General features: G+C 44.1%; 1 protein-coding gene across 3 annotated transcripts in view; it reads right to left on the minus strand.

The window, feature by feature from the left end:
- The window catches only part of FBXW7 (F-box and WD repeat domain containing 7), an 806,951-nt gene that overhangs the window by 261,293 nt on the left and 525,195 nt on the right, over positions 1–20,463 (minus strand). The window contains exon 1 of one of the 3 annotated variants that reach the window (XM_085641669.1): positions 6,223–6,526. The exons of the other annotated variants lie outside the window; for them this stretch is intronic. Coding sequence (XP_085497795.1) covers positions 6,223–6,366 — 144 coding nt within the window. The 5' untranslated portion in view covers positions 6,367–6,526. Of the gene's footprint in view, positions 1–6,222; positions 6,527–20,463 lie in introns of those variants that run through there. 3 annotated transcript variants of the gene reach the window in all.

The raw sequence follows: 20,463 nt of genomic DNA on the forward strand, positions 1-20,463 counted from the left end.
GGTTAAGCTGAACTTCCTAACAAACGTTTATCTCTAACTGCTAATACGGGTGCGAACCAGAGACGGCCGCAGTCTTGAAAGCGAGCCGCGGCGCTGGAACCCCTCTTACAGGGCATTACATGTACCAAGGGGTGCACCGCATGCAAGAGGACTAAAGTTATGCGGACCTTCGAACAGGAACATATCTAAAAGACAGAAAGACACTCGTTTGCTGTGTGTTCCTCCATTGCAGTGTTCAAGAAGCTGCGTCAGGCTCATGGCGCCTTCCAGCGGCTCGTGGTTTCTATATGTGCCCTCCACGCTGGATGCGGCACAGCTGAACCGAAGGGCACACGTTTCCCATGGGTTGGGTTACTGGGCAGGTACGGGTCTGGGGAGGAGGGCGACAGATATGTGGGTACGATGTTCTTTTTAGCATGTAATGCCATCTGCCATCATGATTCCACAGCTGCTGAGAGAGGTAATGGCGGCTTACAAATACCACAGACAATCCTGCACGATAACAGCAACAACAAATACCAGCAGCGCACTACAGAAAATTACCACTGGAATTAAAAGATAATTGGAATTACAGAAAACGCAAAGGAACTTGCTTCTCGTCCTGCGGAGGCAAATTAATTTAAAGTACTAGCCATTAAATGAAATCAAAAACGAAATGTCAAAGAAGAAAGCTTTCTCCTCAAGTGCAATTAAATGAATAGCAAAGTATCAAGGGCCCTTTTCTTCACTGACTGTTATCAATGCTTAAGCAATAAAATTGACAAGAATATGATTTTGCCTAAAGAGCTCCATTAACTTTATAGCAAGGCTATTTAATTGTGTAATTATTATAAGTGCAGTAGCTTACAAGCAAGAATACAAATGAAGCAACTTGCCTTTCTTCCTGAGAAGAAAACACAAGTTCCGTTAGAAAAAGAAGTTATGAAAAGTTGCCAGTTAGTTTAAGAACATATGTAGTTTCAATTTTAAACTCCCTTTATCCCCAATCTGAGGAGACAGCACCACCAAGTGGAAGGTGCTAGCACCACCATGTCGAGGGTGTTGCAAATGTGCTATAGCCATATGCGGGGAGGCCATAGTTGTAAGCATGAGACTGCCTGTCTAGACAATGCCTGGAAGTGAGCTCACCCCTCAACTCCCTAACAAGGGACAACCAGTAGCAGGACGCCTTTACTTTTATTTAACGATGGAGTGTGTCTTTGTGAATGGAAGAACCTAAGGAAAATATATCACAACAAAAAAAACCTTCACTTTTAGTCTTTGGGCCAGTTAATGGAAAAATACAAACCAAGACTAGGACAGCTTTTGTTAAAAAAAAAAAGAATATTCCAAAGACAGCCTGTCCAAACTGAGCTCCCAAATTGGACATGTGCATCCAGATATGAATGGGGTTATTGCGCATGTGGGGGAAAGCCATGTGACAGTAATGGAAGCACACGTCGGGGATAAAATGTCACTGCATTAAGCTCAAACTAGGTTGGCTTAAATCGCTTCTGAAACAAAGTTTCCCAGAATTGTCCAACATCTGGACACGCACTATGCACTCAAATGAGGAGAAATGGAGCAACCTGAATCGCGGCCACTGAGCGTGTGCCTCTATAGTGTTTATGAATAACTCTTAGAACAAAAAGGCGAGACAGGACAAGAACATTGTGTTAAATCCATGAGTGAGCTATCTCCTGAACAGCCGTGAATCTCTCTCTATACCGAGCACATTGTCAATCTGCAGAATGGTAAAGAGCTCCACCTGGAGGATTCTTCGAGTATTCAACTTGTATGCGTCCACATAGTGCACTTCCTGGAAATGACGGCTTATACAGGTTCACTACACACCTTTGTTGCTTACAGGAAAGCTGGCTTTAGAATTAGATGCTTACAGACCTCTGCTTACAAGTGCTAACTAGACTATCTAGATGTCAAAAAGCATTTAATTTATGTCATATACTCTCAGAAGGATACGTTTTCTGAGTTAATATGCGAGCTTACGGGCCACGCATTACTTTACTTATAGATACATCATCAAAGGTCAAGCACCACTCAGAGCGTGGGTTATGACTATTACATGTAATACAACAGAGTTGTCTCAGCTTGCACCATACTCTAAAGTTGCAAACATCAGGCTTGTGACTTGACATTTTTTTCAGCAGTAAAAGTCTGAAATCACAGGCTGGGTCTTATTCAGACTCACGGTTTCGCTCTCGTGTGCTCATCACTGCAGATTCAGGAACAGATCAAGGGACCATCATGGGCCCCTCAAGCCTGAAAAATACATCTCACGATGACGAGCACGACGGGTGTGAGCCAGGGAGTCATATTTACAAGCCTGGGCTCAAAACTACAGCATTGGGCTCAAGCTATATTAAAGGCACTCTTCAAGAAAGCATGACATCGCATCAACTATTATTTAATCTTTAGAACAGAGCAACTGTTAGACAGTTCTACAAACCACAAAAATGCACGACAATCATGCAGAATTCATCCGCGTGTATCTATGCAGAAATGCCACCTGTTCACACATCAGCAATCTAGTTCCAAGTAGCCACGGTTTAAGAATGCATGGAGGAGATTAGGTTTAGTGCCACCTGTGAAACCCATAAACCCTGGTGCCAACTGATGAGGCCTCGACCTTACTTAGTCAGATTGTGTGATCTTGGGAAATCACGTTTTCAACTCTTAGATAATTAACTGCTGATGAGTCTGCTTGTTTTAACGGAGTTATTTATCCCCTCCTGCTCCTCTCCACAACTCTTTGGTTAAAATAGGGAGCACTTGGCAGTTGTACTATGCAATATGCAATATGCTGATATTAATATAAACATTAAGACTGACCATACGGGGTTCACTTAAGTGCATACGTTTTTTTTAATTATTACTACATGCCTCAGAATTAAAAACCATTCTAAAACGTACTAAGAAATGGCCAAATACGTACACATTACCACTTAAAATGGAGATTCTATTACAGAAAAAGCGTTATGTGACAAAACGTGACTAGTAACTGTCTCGGAAAACATGCGAATTAAAAGTAACACATTAATACAAGCCGCAGCACTATTTCTGGTGTTAAGTGTGTTGCATACGAGTTGAAAGCGCGACAGCCAAATAAATCCTGAAAAGAGCCTTCGAGTACTATCCACAACACGGAGTCGGTGACAGATTGCGCGCAAAGCCTTTATTGCCTGTTCTTCCCATTCCATATTTTAGAACAATTTACACTAATGAAACGTTTATAAAACGAGATGCTCTCGGTTCCGGCCGGGCCTGCTGGGAGGCCGTGCTGCGGGCCGAGGCACGCGCTCTCTGGCCGCCCTGCGTGCGGTGCTGGGAGAGAGGTGCCCTCACGCACAGGGGGGTGTCCACACGCTGCCCCAGCGGGTCTCTCTGCGCCGGTGACTTTCAGAAAGTACAGACGGCGGCCATGAGCCCCCTGTCCATTTATAGGCAAGTGCTCGAGAGCCGGCAGCACTCCAGCGTTCACCCTTCAAACCACACCACGCGACGCTTCCCTCGTCCTCTAGATCACACTTCCGGTCAAACTCCCTCGAGAAAAACAAGAAATCCACAACAGGATGTAGCCACAGGCTCTTAATCTGTGTCCAAATTCGCGATATCTTCATATCAAACAATACCACGAATTCATAAACACAATTATAAACGGCAGGCGGCATACTTTCAATGTCCTTTCTAGTATTTCTTACTGCTCAAGCTCCTAGAAAGTAAAATGCGCGCACGTGGCATCCACGTCGTTGTCCCTACAGGAAGAGATCGGCATATTAAAAATGTAATTCGCTTTTGGGCGTAAATTAAAGTACTCTAGGATACTGTCAACACGAGCCTTTGAAGGCCAGCCGAGCCGGGTTTGTTTTATTAAGTTAGCTTCAATGTGGGTTAGCTCCACTCAAGTCTGAACAAAGTCACCTTGTCATGGTCGGTTTACTGTGAGTCACAGCACATACACAAAACTCCTTATGTAAGAACAGCTCAAAGGCACTCAGGGGGCCACGTGCAACCCAAACTCCGCTCAGACCAGGGCTGGCCTGGGAGTGGTCTATACTGCACGCTCTCTGGTCCAGTCGGAGAGGGGCAGGAGCGAGCGCGAGTCTGCTTGGTTCACAACGGGGGGAACGTCTACCTGTGACTGATATATATATACAGCAGTTTTATAAAGAGCGAACTCGACCGGATGGTATCAGAGCGCTTTACATAGGCTCAAACATCCTGTGATTCCCGGTAAATCACTTAATTTCCCCATGGCTAAAAAAACATGTGTCCGCAATGTAAAGTGCTCTGATACCATCGGGTCGAGTTCGAGCTTTATAAAACTGATTATATATATATATATATATATATATATATATATATATATATATATATATATATATATATATATATATATATATATATATATATATATATATATATATATATAGATATAGATATATATATATATAATATATAGATATAGATATTATAGATAGATAGATACATCACCTTTTTTTAACATTTGTTTTTAGCCATGGGGAGATTCAGAGATGTACCCAGAATCACAGGATGTTGGAGCCTTCCTGCCAGTCTCGAACCTGGGGTCCCAAGGTTTCAGGTCGGCCGCTCTAGGGTTAAGCCACACCCTCGGTGTTCAGCATCGATCCACTAGCAGAGCACTTCGTCTCTATCGCGAGGACAGGCTGCGTGCTCGTCTTTAGAATGCACATTAGCGTTTGCAACTGGCACAGTTCGCGAATTGAACTAACATCTTCCAACTTTTAATTATATTTTAATGAGTAATGGGTGCCATTAGTCAAAGGTTAAGAAAGGAAAACTAAATGGTGGCGGACTATGTTTACGAGGGAGCACAGGCTGACTTGGAATACTACTTGTAGAAAATGTAAAACTTTAAAGAGGACTGGTAGTTACTAACAGCTTAACGCCTCAGGACAGGTTCCAACATGCTGGACGCGCACACGCGCCTCTCAATCATCAGATGTGAACATGAACCATGTCCAAATCCTGGAGCAGCATCAAGTGAAGCACACGGCGCCTGAACACGTGTAATCTCAGCACCCCGAGCACGGGCAGGGTCCTGGACATTCTCTGTGCGGAGGGGAACTCGAAGAACTGCCCTGGGCACAGCGATCAACAAAGGCGCTGGAATTACAGAGTGCTTCAGAAGCTAGCACAGAGGGGGTTCTCAATCAGTTTCTATATGCAATCATTTGTTTTGTGCTCACTGTTGATAAAATCAATAGAACTGTTTTTGGAACACTGGTTTACATCCATTGCTGGAGGCAAGGTGCGACTCGAACTGAAGCACTGGAGCATTTTAGAAATAAAAAGCGATTTACTTACGACATGCTCGCGGCTGCACCAATAGGCGCATACGGCATACTTAGATAACAGGTAAGAATAACTCCGTGCCTGTCCAGGTAGGCAGTGTACAGCTATCTGTCAAGATACAAACTTCGCAGAATCCGTGCCAAGTAAAAGCGCCGTGGCCTGCATGGAGCTTGGCTTGCTGGGGACCGAGCCATTGCAATCGAGGACTATCTATATATAAACTAGCCGTCGCATGGTAACACGCTATTTTTATTTACCGTAATTGAAAAAAATGAAGATCTACAGGGTACGGAGAAATACATTGTTTTCTTCGAATACAGGCAGTAATTATATTTCAAAAGCAAAACGAATATTATCTAAAGGGAGTATGAAAGTTTTAAAAGTTCATGGCCACTTTAACTGAACCCCAAATCTTTGACAAAGCAAAAAAAGACAAAGTGGAGGAGAAACCGTGCCAACCGTTAACCCTTCTTCCCAAGACTCTTCTAGGTACAGTCCTTTTAAGTGAATAAAGCCAAGAGCGCGTGCAAGGACGCAGAGGTTTGTGGAATATAAAAATGACAACAAGCGATAGGCTGCTATTTCTCGAGATTGCACAGTGACTGGAGCGGAGGCATGCACAGATTAAACACCGACGCCTTGATGCAAAACCCAAGCTCCCTCACAGCTCGGGAGGAATGTGGCCCAGCATTAGGTTTCAAGCAAGTGCGTAGCAAGGGCCCCCTGGCCCCCTAATGCGACAAGCTACGCCCTGTTTTTACAGCTAAAACAACCATTAATTGGGGGTACGGTGTGCCCTTCCTCCCGGCTCCGGTACAACTGCACCTGACGCACCGCTGGTTCAAGTGTTTCAAGCTCAGAATATTTTGAGAGGCGACACTCACTCACCCGCCGGCGGCAGAACGGGAGGCCGTACGCCACGATGCTGATACAAAATGTCTTCATCGTCTGGTGCGACAGAGGCTCTTTGGCACTCTTGGGGTCGGCGGCGGCCGAGCCATGGCCCCGAGCCTGCTCCTCTGGCGTGGTCATTGGGCCGACGCTACCTCTGACCAGTTGCTGTATCTGCAATGCACGAGCACTGCTAAAAACCCAGCGGATAAGAAGACATTTTCAAATGAACGTGGCGCCCTGGAACCCAAGGCCTGCTGCTTTCCCGTCCAACCTTCTCTGCCCACTGCCCAGTTCGGTCTGCGCTCGGCGGTGCTCGGGCTGTCCTAGTTTAGCCAGGAATTAAAAGCCCCCAGACTGCTCCTGCCACTCAGGCCGCCGAGTCCTGCCTGCTGAGCCTAAGAGAGGGTGCGAGCGTGCGCGCGCACACAAACCTGTGTCGTCCTTATCTGTCCTTTCGGCCTTTCCACCCACAGGGACCCTCAGCACATATCCACTGGCTTGCTCGATAACGTTTAAAGGCAGCTAAGAGAACTCTAAATCAAGTTCTTCACTTGCCCAGGTTAACTTCTTCGGGCCCGATTCACACTTAAGCCAGAAAAAAACACACACTGGGCATGCAGTGCCGCAGGATGACTCCTAGGTTTGGAGAGCATTCTTGACTGTTTAGGAATTCACAGATAGTTCTGTAGTAGTCATGGAAATTCGCAACTGTTGCACAAGCCACTTCTGCACTCATAAATGGAAGAAGTTTATACTTCTAAGAGTAGCAGTGTGACTCCAACTGCACTTGAAACCATTATCCGTTTTCTCCAAGGGCTAAATATATTTTCCCATAGAGAAACTCATCACATGCAACTCCACCAATTATGGGCGTGCACCTTCCCAAATCCCATTTTAAAAGACATTTACACTCCTGCCCTTGACAGAGCTAAATCTACAGGCTTTGAGGGGTGGGAAACCACCTGCAAACTCTTAATGAGCACCCACCCACATGTGCTAGTTTGTGTGCAAACCAACTGTTGCTGACTAACCAACCACCCAATATTGCTCCAACCTCCACCCGTAATAGCAGAATTTGCTTACACAGAAATTCTGTTCCGCCCTTTTGGTGTAATTTCCATGTGAGCAAATCCTATATTCAAAGATAAAATCACACCACTTGTGATTCTGTGGACCATGACGGGTACTTTGCACTCTCAGATGGCATTTCATGCACACTCAAGGTGCATTTTGTCTTGTTTCACTATTGTCTTTTGAGAAAAAAAATTTGCTAATAGAGGTTTCAAAGTCCACAGTACCGAAATGATTTAAGGGGCTCAAACCAAATTATATTTTGGGTTCTTTTTATTATTCATATTTGTACTTAAGCTGCATTGGTATTTTTTCCTACTAGTGTAAAGCGATGGCAGAGTACCACTCAAACTACCAATGTACAGCTTGTGTGTTTTGCTTGATTTAATTTAGGGCTAGTAATGAATTTGTAAACACCTTTTCTGTTCTCTAAATTTGCTGCATATTCATAGGCCCACTAATGAGGGGTACCTGAGAGAAGGATAATAGGCCCTAAAATGACTTATTTTTAGCACCATTAATACAGAAAGGGATTTGGTCCCAGATATCGATTGATACCTTTGGAGAAGTGTTGCACTTACAGCCGTTAGAGGATAAAGTACAGGATGAGATCATCCTAATCGTAGTGCTGAAAACAGGATCCCTCAGCTTCTTACTTAACACAATTTTTCTGGATCTCCAGTACAAAACAGTGCATTGAACATCCACCTCATACACAAAACAAAGAGCTGCAAGTAATGTCCGCTAGTGACACCGGCACAAATTAAATCAAGGCCTGACAGCTGCATAAATCTAATGATAGCTTAAATCATTTTAGGCACACTCTTCAATGATCAGGTCACCAAGATGTTGGTGTGCTTGTATTGCGCTAAAGCTCATACAATCATATTACCAGCCCATTTAATACCACTTGCACAAAACTCAGTGACCTGCTCAGGACAAAACATACAGTATCATCAGGCTTGCACGAGCTAAGAGGCATGACCAACCATCCAGTGCCTTTAAAGACTAGAACGTAGATAGAATTAAAAAAAACACAAGATTTATCGCTTCCACAAATAAAATCTAAATAGGTCTGAGTACGACAAGTGCTGAGGTGATGAAAAGCCTTATGCATCAAAGGGTTTCTCATTCTGTGTCTATGGGAAATGCGTTGATACATTAGGACTTAGTTCGGCTCAAAGACAAAAAAATACGCATCTACCCCAACAACTTGGTGTCATCTTAATACCGAAATTCAGATTTTTTGAAAATTGTCGTGGAACATGCAATCACTGATGCCTTATTTTACGCCTTTGACTTATGTGCAAAAGGAGATTGCATTCAGGTTGGCTCAAACCAGCACCATGTGCAAAAATTTGAGTTGCGCTTGATGTACATCCCTTATGATAATGAAGTAAGCTGGCTCACATAGAAAACAAGGAAAACATTGGTGAAAACGGGCAGAACCAAAAAATCAGAAGTAGATACAGTCTGATCCGGCACAAGTAAGACTAAGGCAGTGTGAATTTTAAATTCTGCAAAGTTCTTCAAAGTTCACAGCTTTGCTGGTAGGAGCATTTTCTGACTAAATATGGTTCACGATTTGTTTACTTCAGTATGTGGGTGGTATCTACAAGGTATGCCTTCTTTTTAAATCATTCTAGGCCTTTGGAAAGAATACCAATAGCACAATGGGAAGGGAAAACTGTATTGGTGTCCTTTGCGCTGCTGGGAGTTGCTAGAGAAAAGAGTAGTCCCCATACAGATGCCAATAATCAGCATTGGGACTTGGACCATGCTTTAGATTAGAACAACCACAATAAATATTATCTCAAGGAGGTGGGCTGATAAAAAAAATAAATAGAATTCTTACTGTTCTCCATTTCCTTTTACATCAACGATAATGATCCGAAAAGTGCTTCTACTGTGCAAAGGCTTTGTGGAGTATTGAGAACCCTCTTTCCCATTTTGCAGAGACTTCAGGATTGAAACTGACAGATAGAATTTGGAGAGAACACACTGCTGTGAGAGGTGTTTTGACACTGGTGACCTAAATTATATTTGTTTTGAAAAATAAATGCCTTAACTGGCATTTAAGCACCACAAGGACGGAGATAGAGCCAAGCCATTATTGTTAATTCTAAAAATGTAAATGATATAAGGAATATGTCTAAGCTTCTACGAGCATGGGAGAGGACATATGTGTTACGAATAATAGAATAAGCGCTTGAACTAAGGAGCTATCATAGGAGGTTATTAGTTTTAGCCTAGACTCGGAGAACAGGGATTCCAGCTTGTGGCTAGAGAGTTGCCTTGGAATAAAAGTAACAGACATCGATGTTTCAGACGGGAACTGTGCCGGAAAGGAGACATTCAAAGTGGTCCCTACAGATGAATGTCCCTTAACACTGGAATCTGCCGTCAGCTTGGGACACCAAAGCCCATGACACCAGCCCTCGAAGTTAATGATGTAAAGATGTTGAACTCTTTAATAAAGGGAATGTTGTTTTGTAAGTACACTGTATTATCCGCGGTGAAACCCCAACGATAATAACTACAATATTGGCTCAAACTCCAATCCTTTGGATCTGAACGCCTTTGAAAGTACCACCCACAATACTTAGACACTTTCCGTAGTACTCCAGGGTTAGTTCTTCCTCCTACGTCAACCTGCAGGCATGGGTAGGATATCACACAATTTCTGGGCTTGGCGACATTGCACAAATGTGGAAAGGGAGAAAGGACTTGACTCTGAAAGATTAAATACATAGGAGGTTTCCTGTACTTGCACATCACCATCTCATGACTTCACAGATTCCATCCTGATCCTGCCATCTCTGAACATACTATTCTCCAAGACCAGCTGACAAAGAATCAAGGCGGCCTCGCTTGTTGCTAAAATATGGGAAAGCATTCCAGATAAGTGCAGTTGTTACGACTGCTTTTTGTTCTGCAAAAAACAGAGCGGATGTATTTGGTACTCTGGTTCAGTCTAAACTGATGCCCCCAGTACACTAAGATTCCCCTGCACCAAATGTGTCGTTGCATTAATGTGTCCACCAATTTGGCTCCTGATTCTACAGCATGCACTCTTCACGCAGTTGAGAAACATACCCAGGCTTCCCATTGAGAAAAGAAATACGTTTAAAACCTAAACAAACCGATCTTTATGGTAGGACCTAACCCGAAATCACCAAAGGGAGTAATGCATGTTCTTTGCTCTGCCAAGGTTCACTTGCAGACCAGATTGAGTGATACACCCCAGTGTCCTGCATCATCTTAGAAGGCTAAGCATTTCGCTCATGCCCAGCTAATATTGTACAAACGTTGGTGCCTTTCTGGGGTGTTGTATGAATGTGTTGTATGAAAGTGACATGTATGTAGTATGATGAGAGGAGTGATCGATGTGGGGACATTTTTTGAATTACTGTGACAATCTCATAGATTTATCAACTGTTTATATTTGTATACCCTGTGACTATACAGCTAAATATATATAAAGGAATAATGATCAATTCTGTATAGCTTAGCCTTTTTAGTAACAAGAAAATAATTCAATGTATATCAGAGAAGAATGTATATAAATCAAAAAAATGAAAAATAATTTATAAAAATAAATTTAATAGATAAACAGTATACACTTTTGGTGATTTTTTTCTTTATGTGAACCCACAAAAAGTGAATAGCAAAGTTAAAGCAATATAGGTCGAGAGGGATACTTACTAGTATAGTTTGTTGTGCCTTGTTCCCCCTGTTCCCTGACCTCGAATCAAGTTTTCTAGGGGGTTACCTTTTTCAAATTCACTTGCAGAACTATCAATGTGCAGCAGGACAATGTCATCATATCCCAGAGAACTCAGTGGACCCTGATTATGGCTCCATTTCACCACCTAAACAGCTAACAAGAGGCCACTTTTCCCTTCTAGTTCTAGGGCAAAGGCTCCTTCGCTATCCCACTGTCACTTAGTGGTATTTATACTAGGGTCCAATGAATACAGAATTTCATTCAGCGGTTACTGCATCCCATTAGGTTTTCACTGAGACTTCATAGCTTACAGGAAGTTGCTATTGGTCGTGGTGCGTTTTATTATGGATGCTTCAACGGCAATTCTGCCCGGAGGTGCATGTATTACAAGTGGATAAATAACTAAGTATAGTTTTTCCAGATGCCTTCAGGGCAAATTGCAAAGTAATAACCTTAGCAAATGAGGAACAGTGCATAAAAACGAACAACTTGTCAGGCAATTAAGAGTGCACACCCGCTGTCATTTTCTACCCATCGTGAAACTGCTACACTCTACCATTCGCTACCCACTGTAAAACTGCTACCAACCGTGATCTACCTCTGCTTCCACCACATTATCCCCTAACTCCAGAACTCTATTAAACGCACCCTCTTTCACTTCACTATGTTCTTTTGTGCTCTAACGTACCAACTCCTAAATCCAATTTTCCCCAGTGCTACTTGCACAAATTTACCACTTTACTCACTACCACAAGCCCAACTCACTCGCAGCTGTACGTCAAAACCAAACCACAATATCGACCCACAAACACTGCGCATAAAAACTGCAGATCCATACCCCAAGACTTGCAACAAAGATGCGATTTCACTTTGCCTGTATCGGCTGCCCCTCAAAGACATCACTGCCTGGTCTCTCCAAAACGTCGAAGGGGAGGATCTCCCGTGAGGGATACCAGAGTTCTGGCTCCTCCTTTGGTCTCTCTGGGATGGCTTGTCAGGCGCCCTCTTCCTCTCTCAGGAACAGGCTTCACCCCTCGGATGTGACTCCTGAATGGGGAATTAGGAAGGCTCACCAGGGTCTAAATAAGGGATGATTCGGTGCAATTCTAACCAAATGAATATTATATTTACACTATGGACCTTTGTGTACCTAAAGAAAGACGTTAAGCTCTTCTCTAGGATCTGCCAATGGGAAGTTGCGAAATTGGCGCCGCTTTCGCATACGATGTAAATGTAAATATAGTAAAGCCCTACAGAAATCAGAGAAGGGCTACAGACACACTATAGTAAAAAATAAATGGTAACAAGTCTTTTCGAAAGTCTGATTAAATAATAAGCCCTGCACAGGCCACAAACAATTATTTCAATGACCCTTCTGGGACAGGCTACCAGTGCACAGGGACAAGGCTGAGTTAGAGAGTAATCTCAATCGCTTAGCACAAGCATGGGCACATCTGATCACGTGCCTCCAGCACAGAGCTTCTTACCCCAACTGTGCAGCAGTGGCACTTACTTAAAAAGCAGGAACTGGTGCAAGCACTTAAGTCCATTTTCCAGAGCTTACAGTGTTTGGACACTCAGACTCACTTATAGAAAAGATCCAAAAACTGGGTGATGGAAAAGCAGCACATGTAGGGGATCTACATAGGTCAGAACACCATTTATCACTCATAGATAGGCTGCTATGTCTCCCTGGACTTGCTGTTAGAACATCACTTGCGTACAAGGGATCGCAGATTGAGGACCTAGATCAGAATACAACACAGCCTTCCTGACCAGGGCGAGCAAGAGGTCTGGAATTCAGTTTCATAGTGTAAGAAAATGCATATTTTTTCATGTTCACCCTTCACAGTTATGGACTGATGCCGCTGGGTTTTTGGCTCGGAGTGCACTGAGGCCTGCTAACCAAATGACAGTGGCAGTGTTCTAACCCCGTACAGAGTATATGTCGAATAGGATATCCCCAATCGGCAGATACTGATTTACTTATAAGTCCCAAGTATATGGTACCCAAGGTACCTAGGGGCAAGCAAGGCTGAGTTTACACCCCGGACTGCAGTACTGATTGTTCCACCCATGTGAGTTAAAGTATAAAATGGCTGCAGATTGGAAGGGCAGTTGTAAAACTGCTAGTTCAACGTTGCAATTTAAAGCAATGGCAAAGCCGCAATGTCCCATAGCAATACATGCAAGTATCCCCGAAGGAGGACTCTTTGGCCCTAAGGTAGGAAGCTGTATATTATTAAGTAGGACATGGATTATTATATATTTTTTTTACATGTCCCGATTGCAAAGCTTCCAAATTGTCGTTTTTGCTATAGAGTAGTTTGTAGCCAAATTGGCTAACACAGAGCTACTGGCTGACCACTCACCCCGGCTAACTTCTGAACAGGACTACTAAAATGGGGTCTTTAAGATATCAAATTAAGCATGGCGTTAAACCAGACTTGATGTTCAAGTTGAATTTAATGCCACTTTTATGGAAATGCAACTTTAAGAAAGTTGCCACTCTCTGATCCCGTTTGTCCAGTGGCATCACACGGTCCCTGGCCACCAGACAGCTTTCTTCCCTCCTGGGTAGTCATGTAAACAACTCTCAGGCGAAGCAAGAAGAGTAGTCTGCTAAAGGGAGAGGTCCCTTGCAGGAAGTCACTCAGGGTTTTGACCCAAAAGACGAGCTGAAAGGCAAAGCCACCTATGATGGACAAATGGCGATCACACTCCTGCCTCTTTGTTTAAGTAGACAGGCTGGCCATGGGGACAGAGAGGAAGACCAGTGACCAAACTGGTTTTCCTCGGGGCTTCATGTCCCCAGGTAGCCACACCTCTAGGGTGTGCTACCAAGCTCGTAACATTCGATAAAGAGTACAGACATCTTTGGAGTGGACAGAATAGTGCACTGTGGAATTACTAGATGCCAGACATAGCCAGAAGTTGTAAAAGGGTGGCAGGGATACTGGTAGCCCATGAGCTAGAGACCACATCATCTGGGCAGAAATATGGCATCCCTGACACCCTGACATCACAACGGAACTGGAGACAGGACCGAAGAAGGACTGCCCTGCTGATTCCGGAACATGGCAAAGAAAGAATGCAGAGTCTGCTGGACTGCACCTCCTGCACCTTTGGCTAGCGAAGAGAGGACTGTGCCTGTGGCTCCTGGCTTGATGAAGTTACTCTCAAGCCCCAGACAAAGAAGTGACTCCAAGGGTCAGTCAGCTAACCCCCTGCAACCAGCACCAGGGCCATCAAAGCTGAAGTAGCCCATCTTAGCACCTCAGTAGCCACTTCTGGAGAATCGCCAGTGACCGTTGCTGGTTGCCACAAGAGACCAATCCTCGATGGCCAAAAGTAGGACCCGAGCCAGCCAGACAATGAAGTATTGCCGGAGTACAGATTGGCACCCAAGAGGGACATTAGCCTCCACCAAAGGATACCGCTGGGATCGCTGTGGACGGAGACCGGTAGCCCAGCAGCAGCTGGTCTTCTACTGGCTCAAGGAGGACTTCGCGGGACCCAGACCTCTTTGGCCAAAGTGGCCTCAACTGACCCACGGACCAAGGAGTAATAGGAAGGACACCTCCATGGACCGCACAGCATCCAGAGCATCCTCCATCTCCTGCATCCACAGCATTAGGGCCCTGCATTGAAGTCTATGGCCATCATGCTGTAAAGTTCAGAACTAGACTGGAGAACACTTAGGTGGCCAGGCAACTGCCCAAATACTCCTTAGCGGACCCCCTGACCTTTTTCCTGTTGGATTTTGTTGCCCCTGTCAGGCCGGAGTAGTTGATCATAACTGTAGCAAACTTTTTAAAAGGTTGACAAACTTTTCAAAAGTTTACAAACGTTACGGTTACCATGCTTTTTCGCGGTTGGACTGAGATTTACCTTTTATTTAAAAATCTATACATCTGAAATCATCCGGTAACTTTGGCTTGTCTTAGTCTCTAAAATTCATAAAAATATAATCTATTTTTATTAATTATTGTGGGATTTCTTTTGCGTTGTGCAACTTTCTTATTTAGTTATTTGGGGATGTTAAAAATGCTTTACTAGTTCCTTTGTTTAAGCAACAGGCATACTTGGTACAAGAATAGGTTCCATGTGATCATTTATGAAGATGGGACCAGTGGGATCAGTGCAGCTACATTTAGAGTGTTACAAAAGGGGGTGGTGATGGACGGAGCATCAGAACCAATCAAACACTCACACCCAGTCAACAGATCTGGGTTTGATCCATCACCGTTCTTTAGCCCACTCTGCCACCCCAGTTCAGACATGGCCATATGCAAATCAGTCTGACCCTGTGCCTCATGGGAACAGTCCTAGGAAGCTTGTTTCGGTCCAGGGAAGACATGGCTTGGCAGTTCGGGCTGGACTGTTCCCATGAGGCACAGGGTCAGACTGATTTGCATATGGCCATGTCTGAACTGGGGTGGCAGAGTGGGCTAAAGAACGGTGATGGATTAAACCCAGATCAGTTGACTGGGGGTGAGTGCTTGCAATGTTCAACACTCCGTCCATCATTTCCTTTGGTTTCTGCTTTGTTCGCCATAAGTTGGCAGGGTATGCTCAGACGTGAGTCCCTTGCTCACTTTGCCACTGGATTCAAGCAAGCCTGTCTGAAGACGGCTGAAATGCCAGAAACCGGTCCTAGGAAGCTTGTTTCCGGTCCAGGGAAGACATGGCTTGGCAGTTCGCTCTGGACTGTTCCCATGAGGCACAGGGTCAGACTGATTTGCATATGGCCATGTCTGAACTGGGGTGGCAGAGTGGGCTAAAGAACGGTGATGGATTAAACCCAGATCAGTTGACTTGGGGTGAGTGCTTGCAATGTTCAACACTCCGTCCATCATTTCCTTTGGTTTTTACATTTAGAGTGTTGTCTGTTGCTGCAGCATAAACTAGCCAAATGTCCTAATAATGACGCATGATTCAACTATCTTAATGGTGCATATTCCCAGCTATAATCACAATCCATAAAAAGTGGGATATGCATGAATTTGGGGCAATGCCTCATACTGCCTCGTTCCCATTCCACCATACTCTTTTACGTCACAGTGGTGTCTCTTGTGTCATGCCCTCTTGGCAGACCATAGACCATCCTGGGGGCACAGCGACAAGCCATAGCCAGGCCTCCCGTCACATATGGCGACCTCCCGCCAGTCCATTGTCAGTGAGCTGACCTTATATCATCTCCAGGCTCTCTATGTGGGCTCGGCGTTAGGGGGTTCCCTCAAGTCAGTCAACATGGCCACTCATACTTTCACGTCATCCTCCAACTTTTCATCCTGTCTGACATGTTTCGTGCATACTTCCTCTGCCACTGCCCATTCATACATGACCCTAAGCCAGTCCCCATCTTTCGGGGGCTTCACCCCAGCCACTTTATAGCTATGCGGCGTTTCGCCAAAGCAGGCAGAGTAGTATACATTTCCTCCTACGTTTCCTATCTGCGGGTGAGGGAACCAGGCTCAACCTAACCTGCTGTATTGTGTAATGCAATGCCCCAACCAGTGGCTCTAATAAGATTCTCCAGCATCTCCTGCCAGAAGGATGTCAGGGGTGGGCAATGTCATACTACGTGTAAGAAGTCTGTCACCGGTCTTCCACATCGGGTGCAGCAATCCATTCGGGTATTATATATAGTATGTAGTGTTTTTGGAGACATGTCTGATGTACGTAATTGTACTGTATCAATTTAAATCTGGCATTGGCACTAAATGCCATTACCCCCTCATGTACACGTTCCCAGTCGCTAACAGTAATGGGCTCGAGTACCTCCTCCCACTTTGCGTGTCATCTCCGGGAGACTGTCCCACAATGCTCAGTATACAATTGAGATCAATGTATACCCCCCTTGCCATGACCAGTAGTGCTGTCAGTGTATAGGAGTGCAGCAGCTCCTCCGGGAAGCACAACCACAACTTGTGTGCTGTTGCTGAAATCCTTGCGTATTGCAAGTATTGGCCCGTCCCTAGTACACAGGACGCTGTAGCGTCCTCCCTCGTGATAAACTGGACACCAGGGTACCGGGCACTCAGCATGGCGCAACCCTCAACACTCCATTTCTATACAGACATAATTCTGGCTATCTCGAGGAACGGCTGCAGGGAACACGTGTATTACAGGCATCTCCCTTAGCCTACACACCTGGCAGATAATATAGAGTGTGCCCAGCGGCTCCCTTGAAACACAGGCAGCGACGACCCACCATGGGAGCCACACAAGAGCCCTTTCCACAGCTGTCATCGGGTCCAGCCAGTGGATAGCATGCTGTAAATATGTTTGCATGTTACTATGCTGGGGACTTATAAGCCCCCTTTTCCCAAGGTCATCTTGAACCTAACGTGTTATCACGCTGAAAAATATTCATCAATGGAGCCATGATTTCTCTCCAATCTAAGTGGATACAATTCAGAAACAATGAAATGTGAGAATAAATAGTGCATTTTGAAAGGAATTCAGGCTCTGTACCTATAAGCAAACTACTGACCTGCAGTACGTAATTTCTGGAGAATGTTAGGGATTGTGTATAAAATGATACTCAATACTAGGTATAATATCCTCCAAGCTGCGCTACTGGAAATAATTTCTCATCATTTAAATATACATTGGGTCTTCTGGCATAGCCTGCCTCCTACAGGTTAGGGTCATGGCTTGATGTGTAGGGGAAATCTTACAAGGATGTTTATACATCTTTTTGAGTATTGGCCAAACAGAGCTTACCAGATCCCAATGTCTCCGGAGGGAATAAGGTACAATAGGAGGACAGCAAACCACTCTTTTTCTATGTGAATGTTGCCCAGGGGTCTATATAGGGCAGAGAGCAGTTATTCTGCTGATTCGTGGACTTCAGGTCAGTATTCACACAGTTGGCAGATATCCACTTTTGCAGAGGCTGCGAGCTTAGAGTATTAACATAACTTGATAGAAACGTTACCAAAACTTCACCCTGGAACACTGTCGTGTGTTATTTGAGGTTACAAAGTGCTCAATACTAAGCAAATACTAGTATTACATGGTGTCAGACCAGACCTATACACGGGCATCCATTATTGAACCATTCAGTCAAATTAGAAACGACCATATTAGTGCTTAATCCATAGTAATAACACATTTCTAAATTATTCAGGTCTAAAAGTGGAAAACTGGCACTCTAGCGGGAGACTGGAAACCCAATGCAATGGTAATTACCTTGAGGAAAACACAATCTTGGACTTTAGCCTTCAGCCGCTGAAGATATCCTGGCACTTGTTGATAATCGGAGTTGGAAGTGGTTAAAATCCATTAGCCTATGTCATACATTTACTTCAAGTTTATTGTGGGCAGCATCTATAGAGGTGACAATTCATTCCAACACAGGAGGTTTTAGCTGGACAAAGCCAAAGTCAGTGGCGCGAGCAGGTAGGAACTGAAATGTATGCCATGCACAGGAGTCTTCTCTACAGATACACCACACACATTGTTAATGGTTCATCTGTTTGTGGTCAGTCAATAACTTGTCGGTGCAGAATTTGTGGGAGTGCAAAACAAAGACGTTCCCATGGCCAGTCCTTGAAAGGATGAGTGCTTCTGAAAGAAGGCCTTGATAGATTCCCAAGCTCTCCAGCACAAGGCTTGAGGAAGAGCTGAAGGAGAGCACTTCACTCACCTCTCGCTTCCTGCTGGGCGTGCATTTTAAAAGGTTCTGGTGTTCAGCCTTTAATCACAGAACATACAGCATATAGACAGGGATCCCATACACAAGAAAAATTAGAACAAACTAGCAGAATAACAGAGCCAGTCTTGGCTGTAGAACAACATGACCCTCACTTTGAATACCAGCACAATTGTCTGATCAACACATAGGAGAGTCAAATTCAAATTCAAAATTTAGCTTTATTGGGTTTTCGTTTTTAGATCACAAAACCGTAAAAGCACAATTTCACAGTATACATCACAGTTATTCCACAACAACCATTTAAAATCAATTATTAAAAAAAAATCAGAATACTTTTATCGTGTTCAGGCTGCACGTCAGCCATTAAAAACATCATTTCACAATATGAATCACAATTATTTAAAACACCCGGTTAAGATCAATTTTTTTTTCTTTTTAAATTCAAAGTTGTTTCCTATATTTAATTACACTTTTTTTAAAAAAGAGCAGTGTTTCTTGTAAAGCATTCATTGTCTAAAAACTGCAGTACCAAATAGGCAGGGCAGCATTGCCTCAAACCCCAGATTCTCAAGATAGGTAGGATCCAACTCTTTCTTTGGTCTGAATAGTATTTACTAAATAAAACAACATGGATTGTTGATTGGGGTGAAGATCCATCCCATGGGCAGTTTACTAAGTTTTTGGACCAGTCGTTTATCATAGGAAAGGATACGGAGTGATGGAAAAGATCTAATCTAAAGCGTGTAAGAACAAATCTGTCGTACCCAGTTATGTAATAAGTTAAGTATGGTTGCATTATAGTAGTAGAGAGAATCAGCTGGTTCATTTGTACTGTCGGTTTGAAAACCTCACTGGCATGTCTAATTTCCTCCAGGTGAGTCAAACATAGTTTTTAAGGTCTCGGGACCATCCGGTCTGCCGAAGGCAGAACCGGAAGTCGAGAGATTTAATGTTTTGGAGAAGAGGGGCTTGAACCCGCCCCTCTTCTCCATTGGCTGGCCTCTTGAATGCTGGCCAGCCATTGGAGAAGAGGTTTGTCTCTCCGATCAGGCCCCGTCCTTTTCGGATTCGGGGTCGTGTTTTTTGGCTACTTTTCTCATTTTCTCCTCCAGCCAATGGCAAGAGGAGAGAAGAGAAAAACACGCCCCCGAATCCGAATCCGTCGCTGCCTTTCTCCGAGGCATTTCTGCTTCGCCTCGGAGAAAGGCGGCGGTGTTCATGGCGTCCTCTCCCCCTGCTCTTGGCTCTCTGATATCTGCTATGGTTACTTAAAATTGTTTATATTGTCCGGATGCAGTCCGTAACTAGCACGGAGTGAATGACTCTCCAATCGTGTCTCAGAGGATCTAGGTCCATTACACTAAATTTTCTCCTTTATGAAAAGTTCTATTTAAGTAGCATGTCCGAGCCTTTTCAGAATCCTAAAATGTAAACGTACGGCGCTATTTTCCCCTGGCAGAGGTGGCAATCTATTTTAATTGGCATCTTGAACCCTGAACGATACGACAAATTGTTGGTTACAAAATATTGACAAATATGCTGCTAGGCAAGCAAAGCCCTCATGAGAGTAGAACATCTGCATTGAATGTAGATAGGAGGAATTCTAGTTCTCCTCTCAGTGTAATATTTCGGGTCGCTTGTTTCTATTATTCTCACACTGTAGTCTTTCTTCGTACTCTTTTCAATAACTTACGAGGACATCTTCCTCTTTCTCCACCACTATTGTGTCGTCACTCGGAAGGGCGTGGCTTAACAGCTTCTTTGCGTGACG

The sequence above is a fragment of the Triturus cristatus genome, chromosome 2_2 (genome assembly GCF_964204655.1).
Source record: "Triturus cristatus chromosome 2_2, aTriCri1.1, whole genome shotgun sequence".
Classification (NCBI taxonomy): Eukaryota; Metazoa; Chordata; class Amphibia; order Caudata; family Salamandridae; genus Triturus; species Triturus cristatus.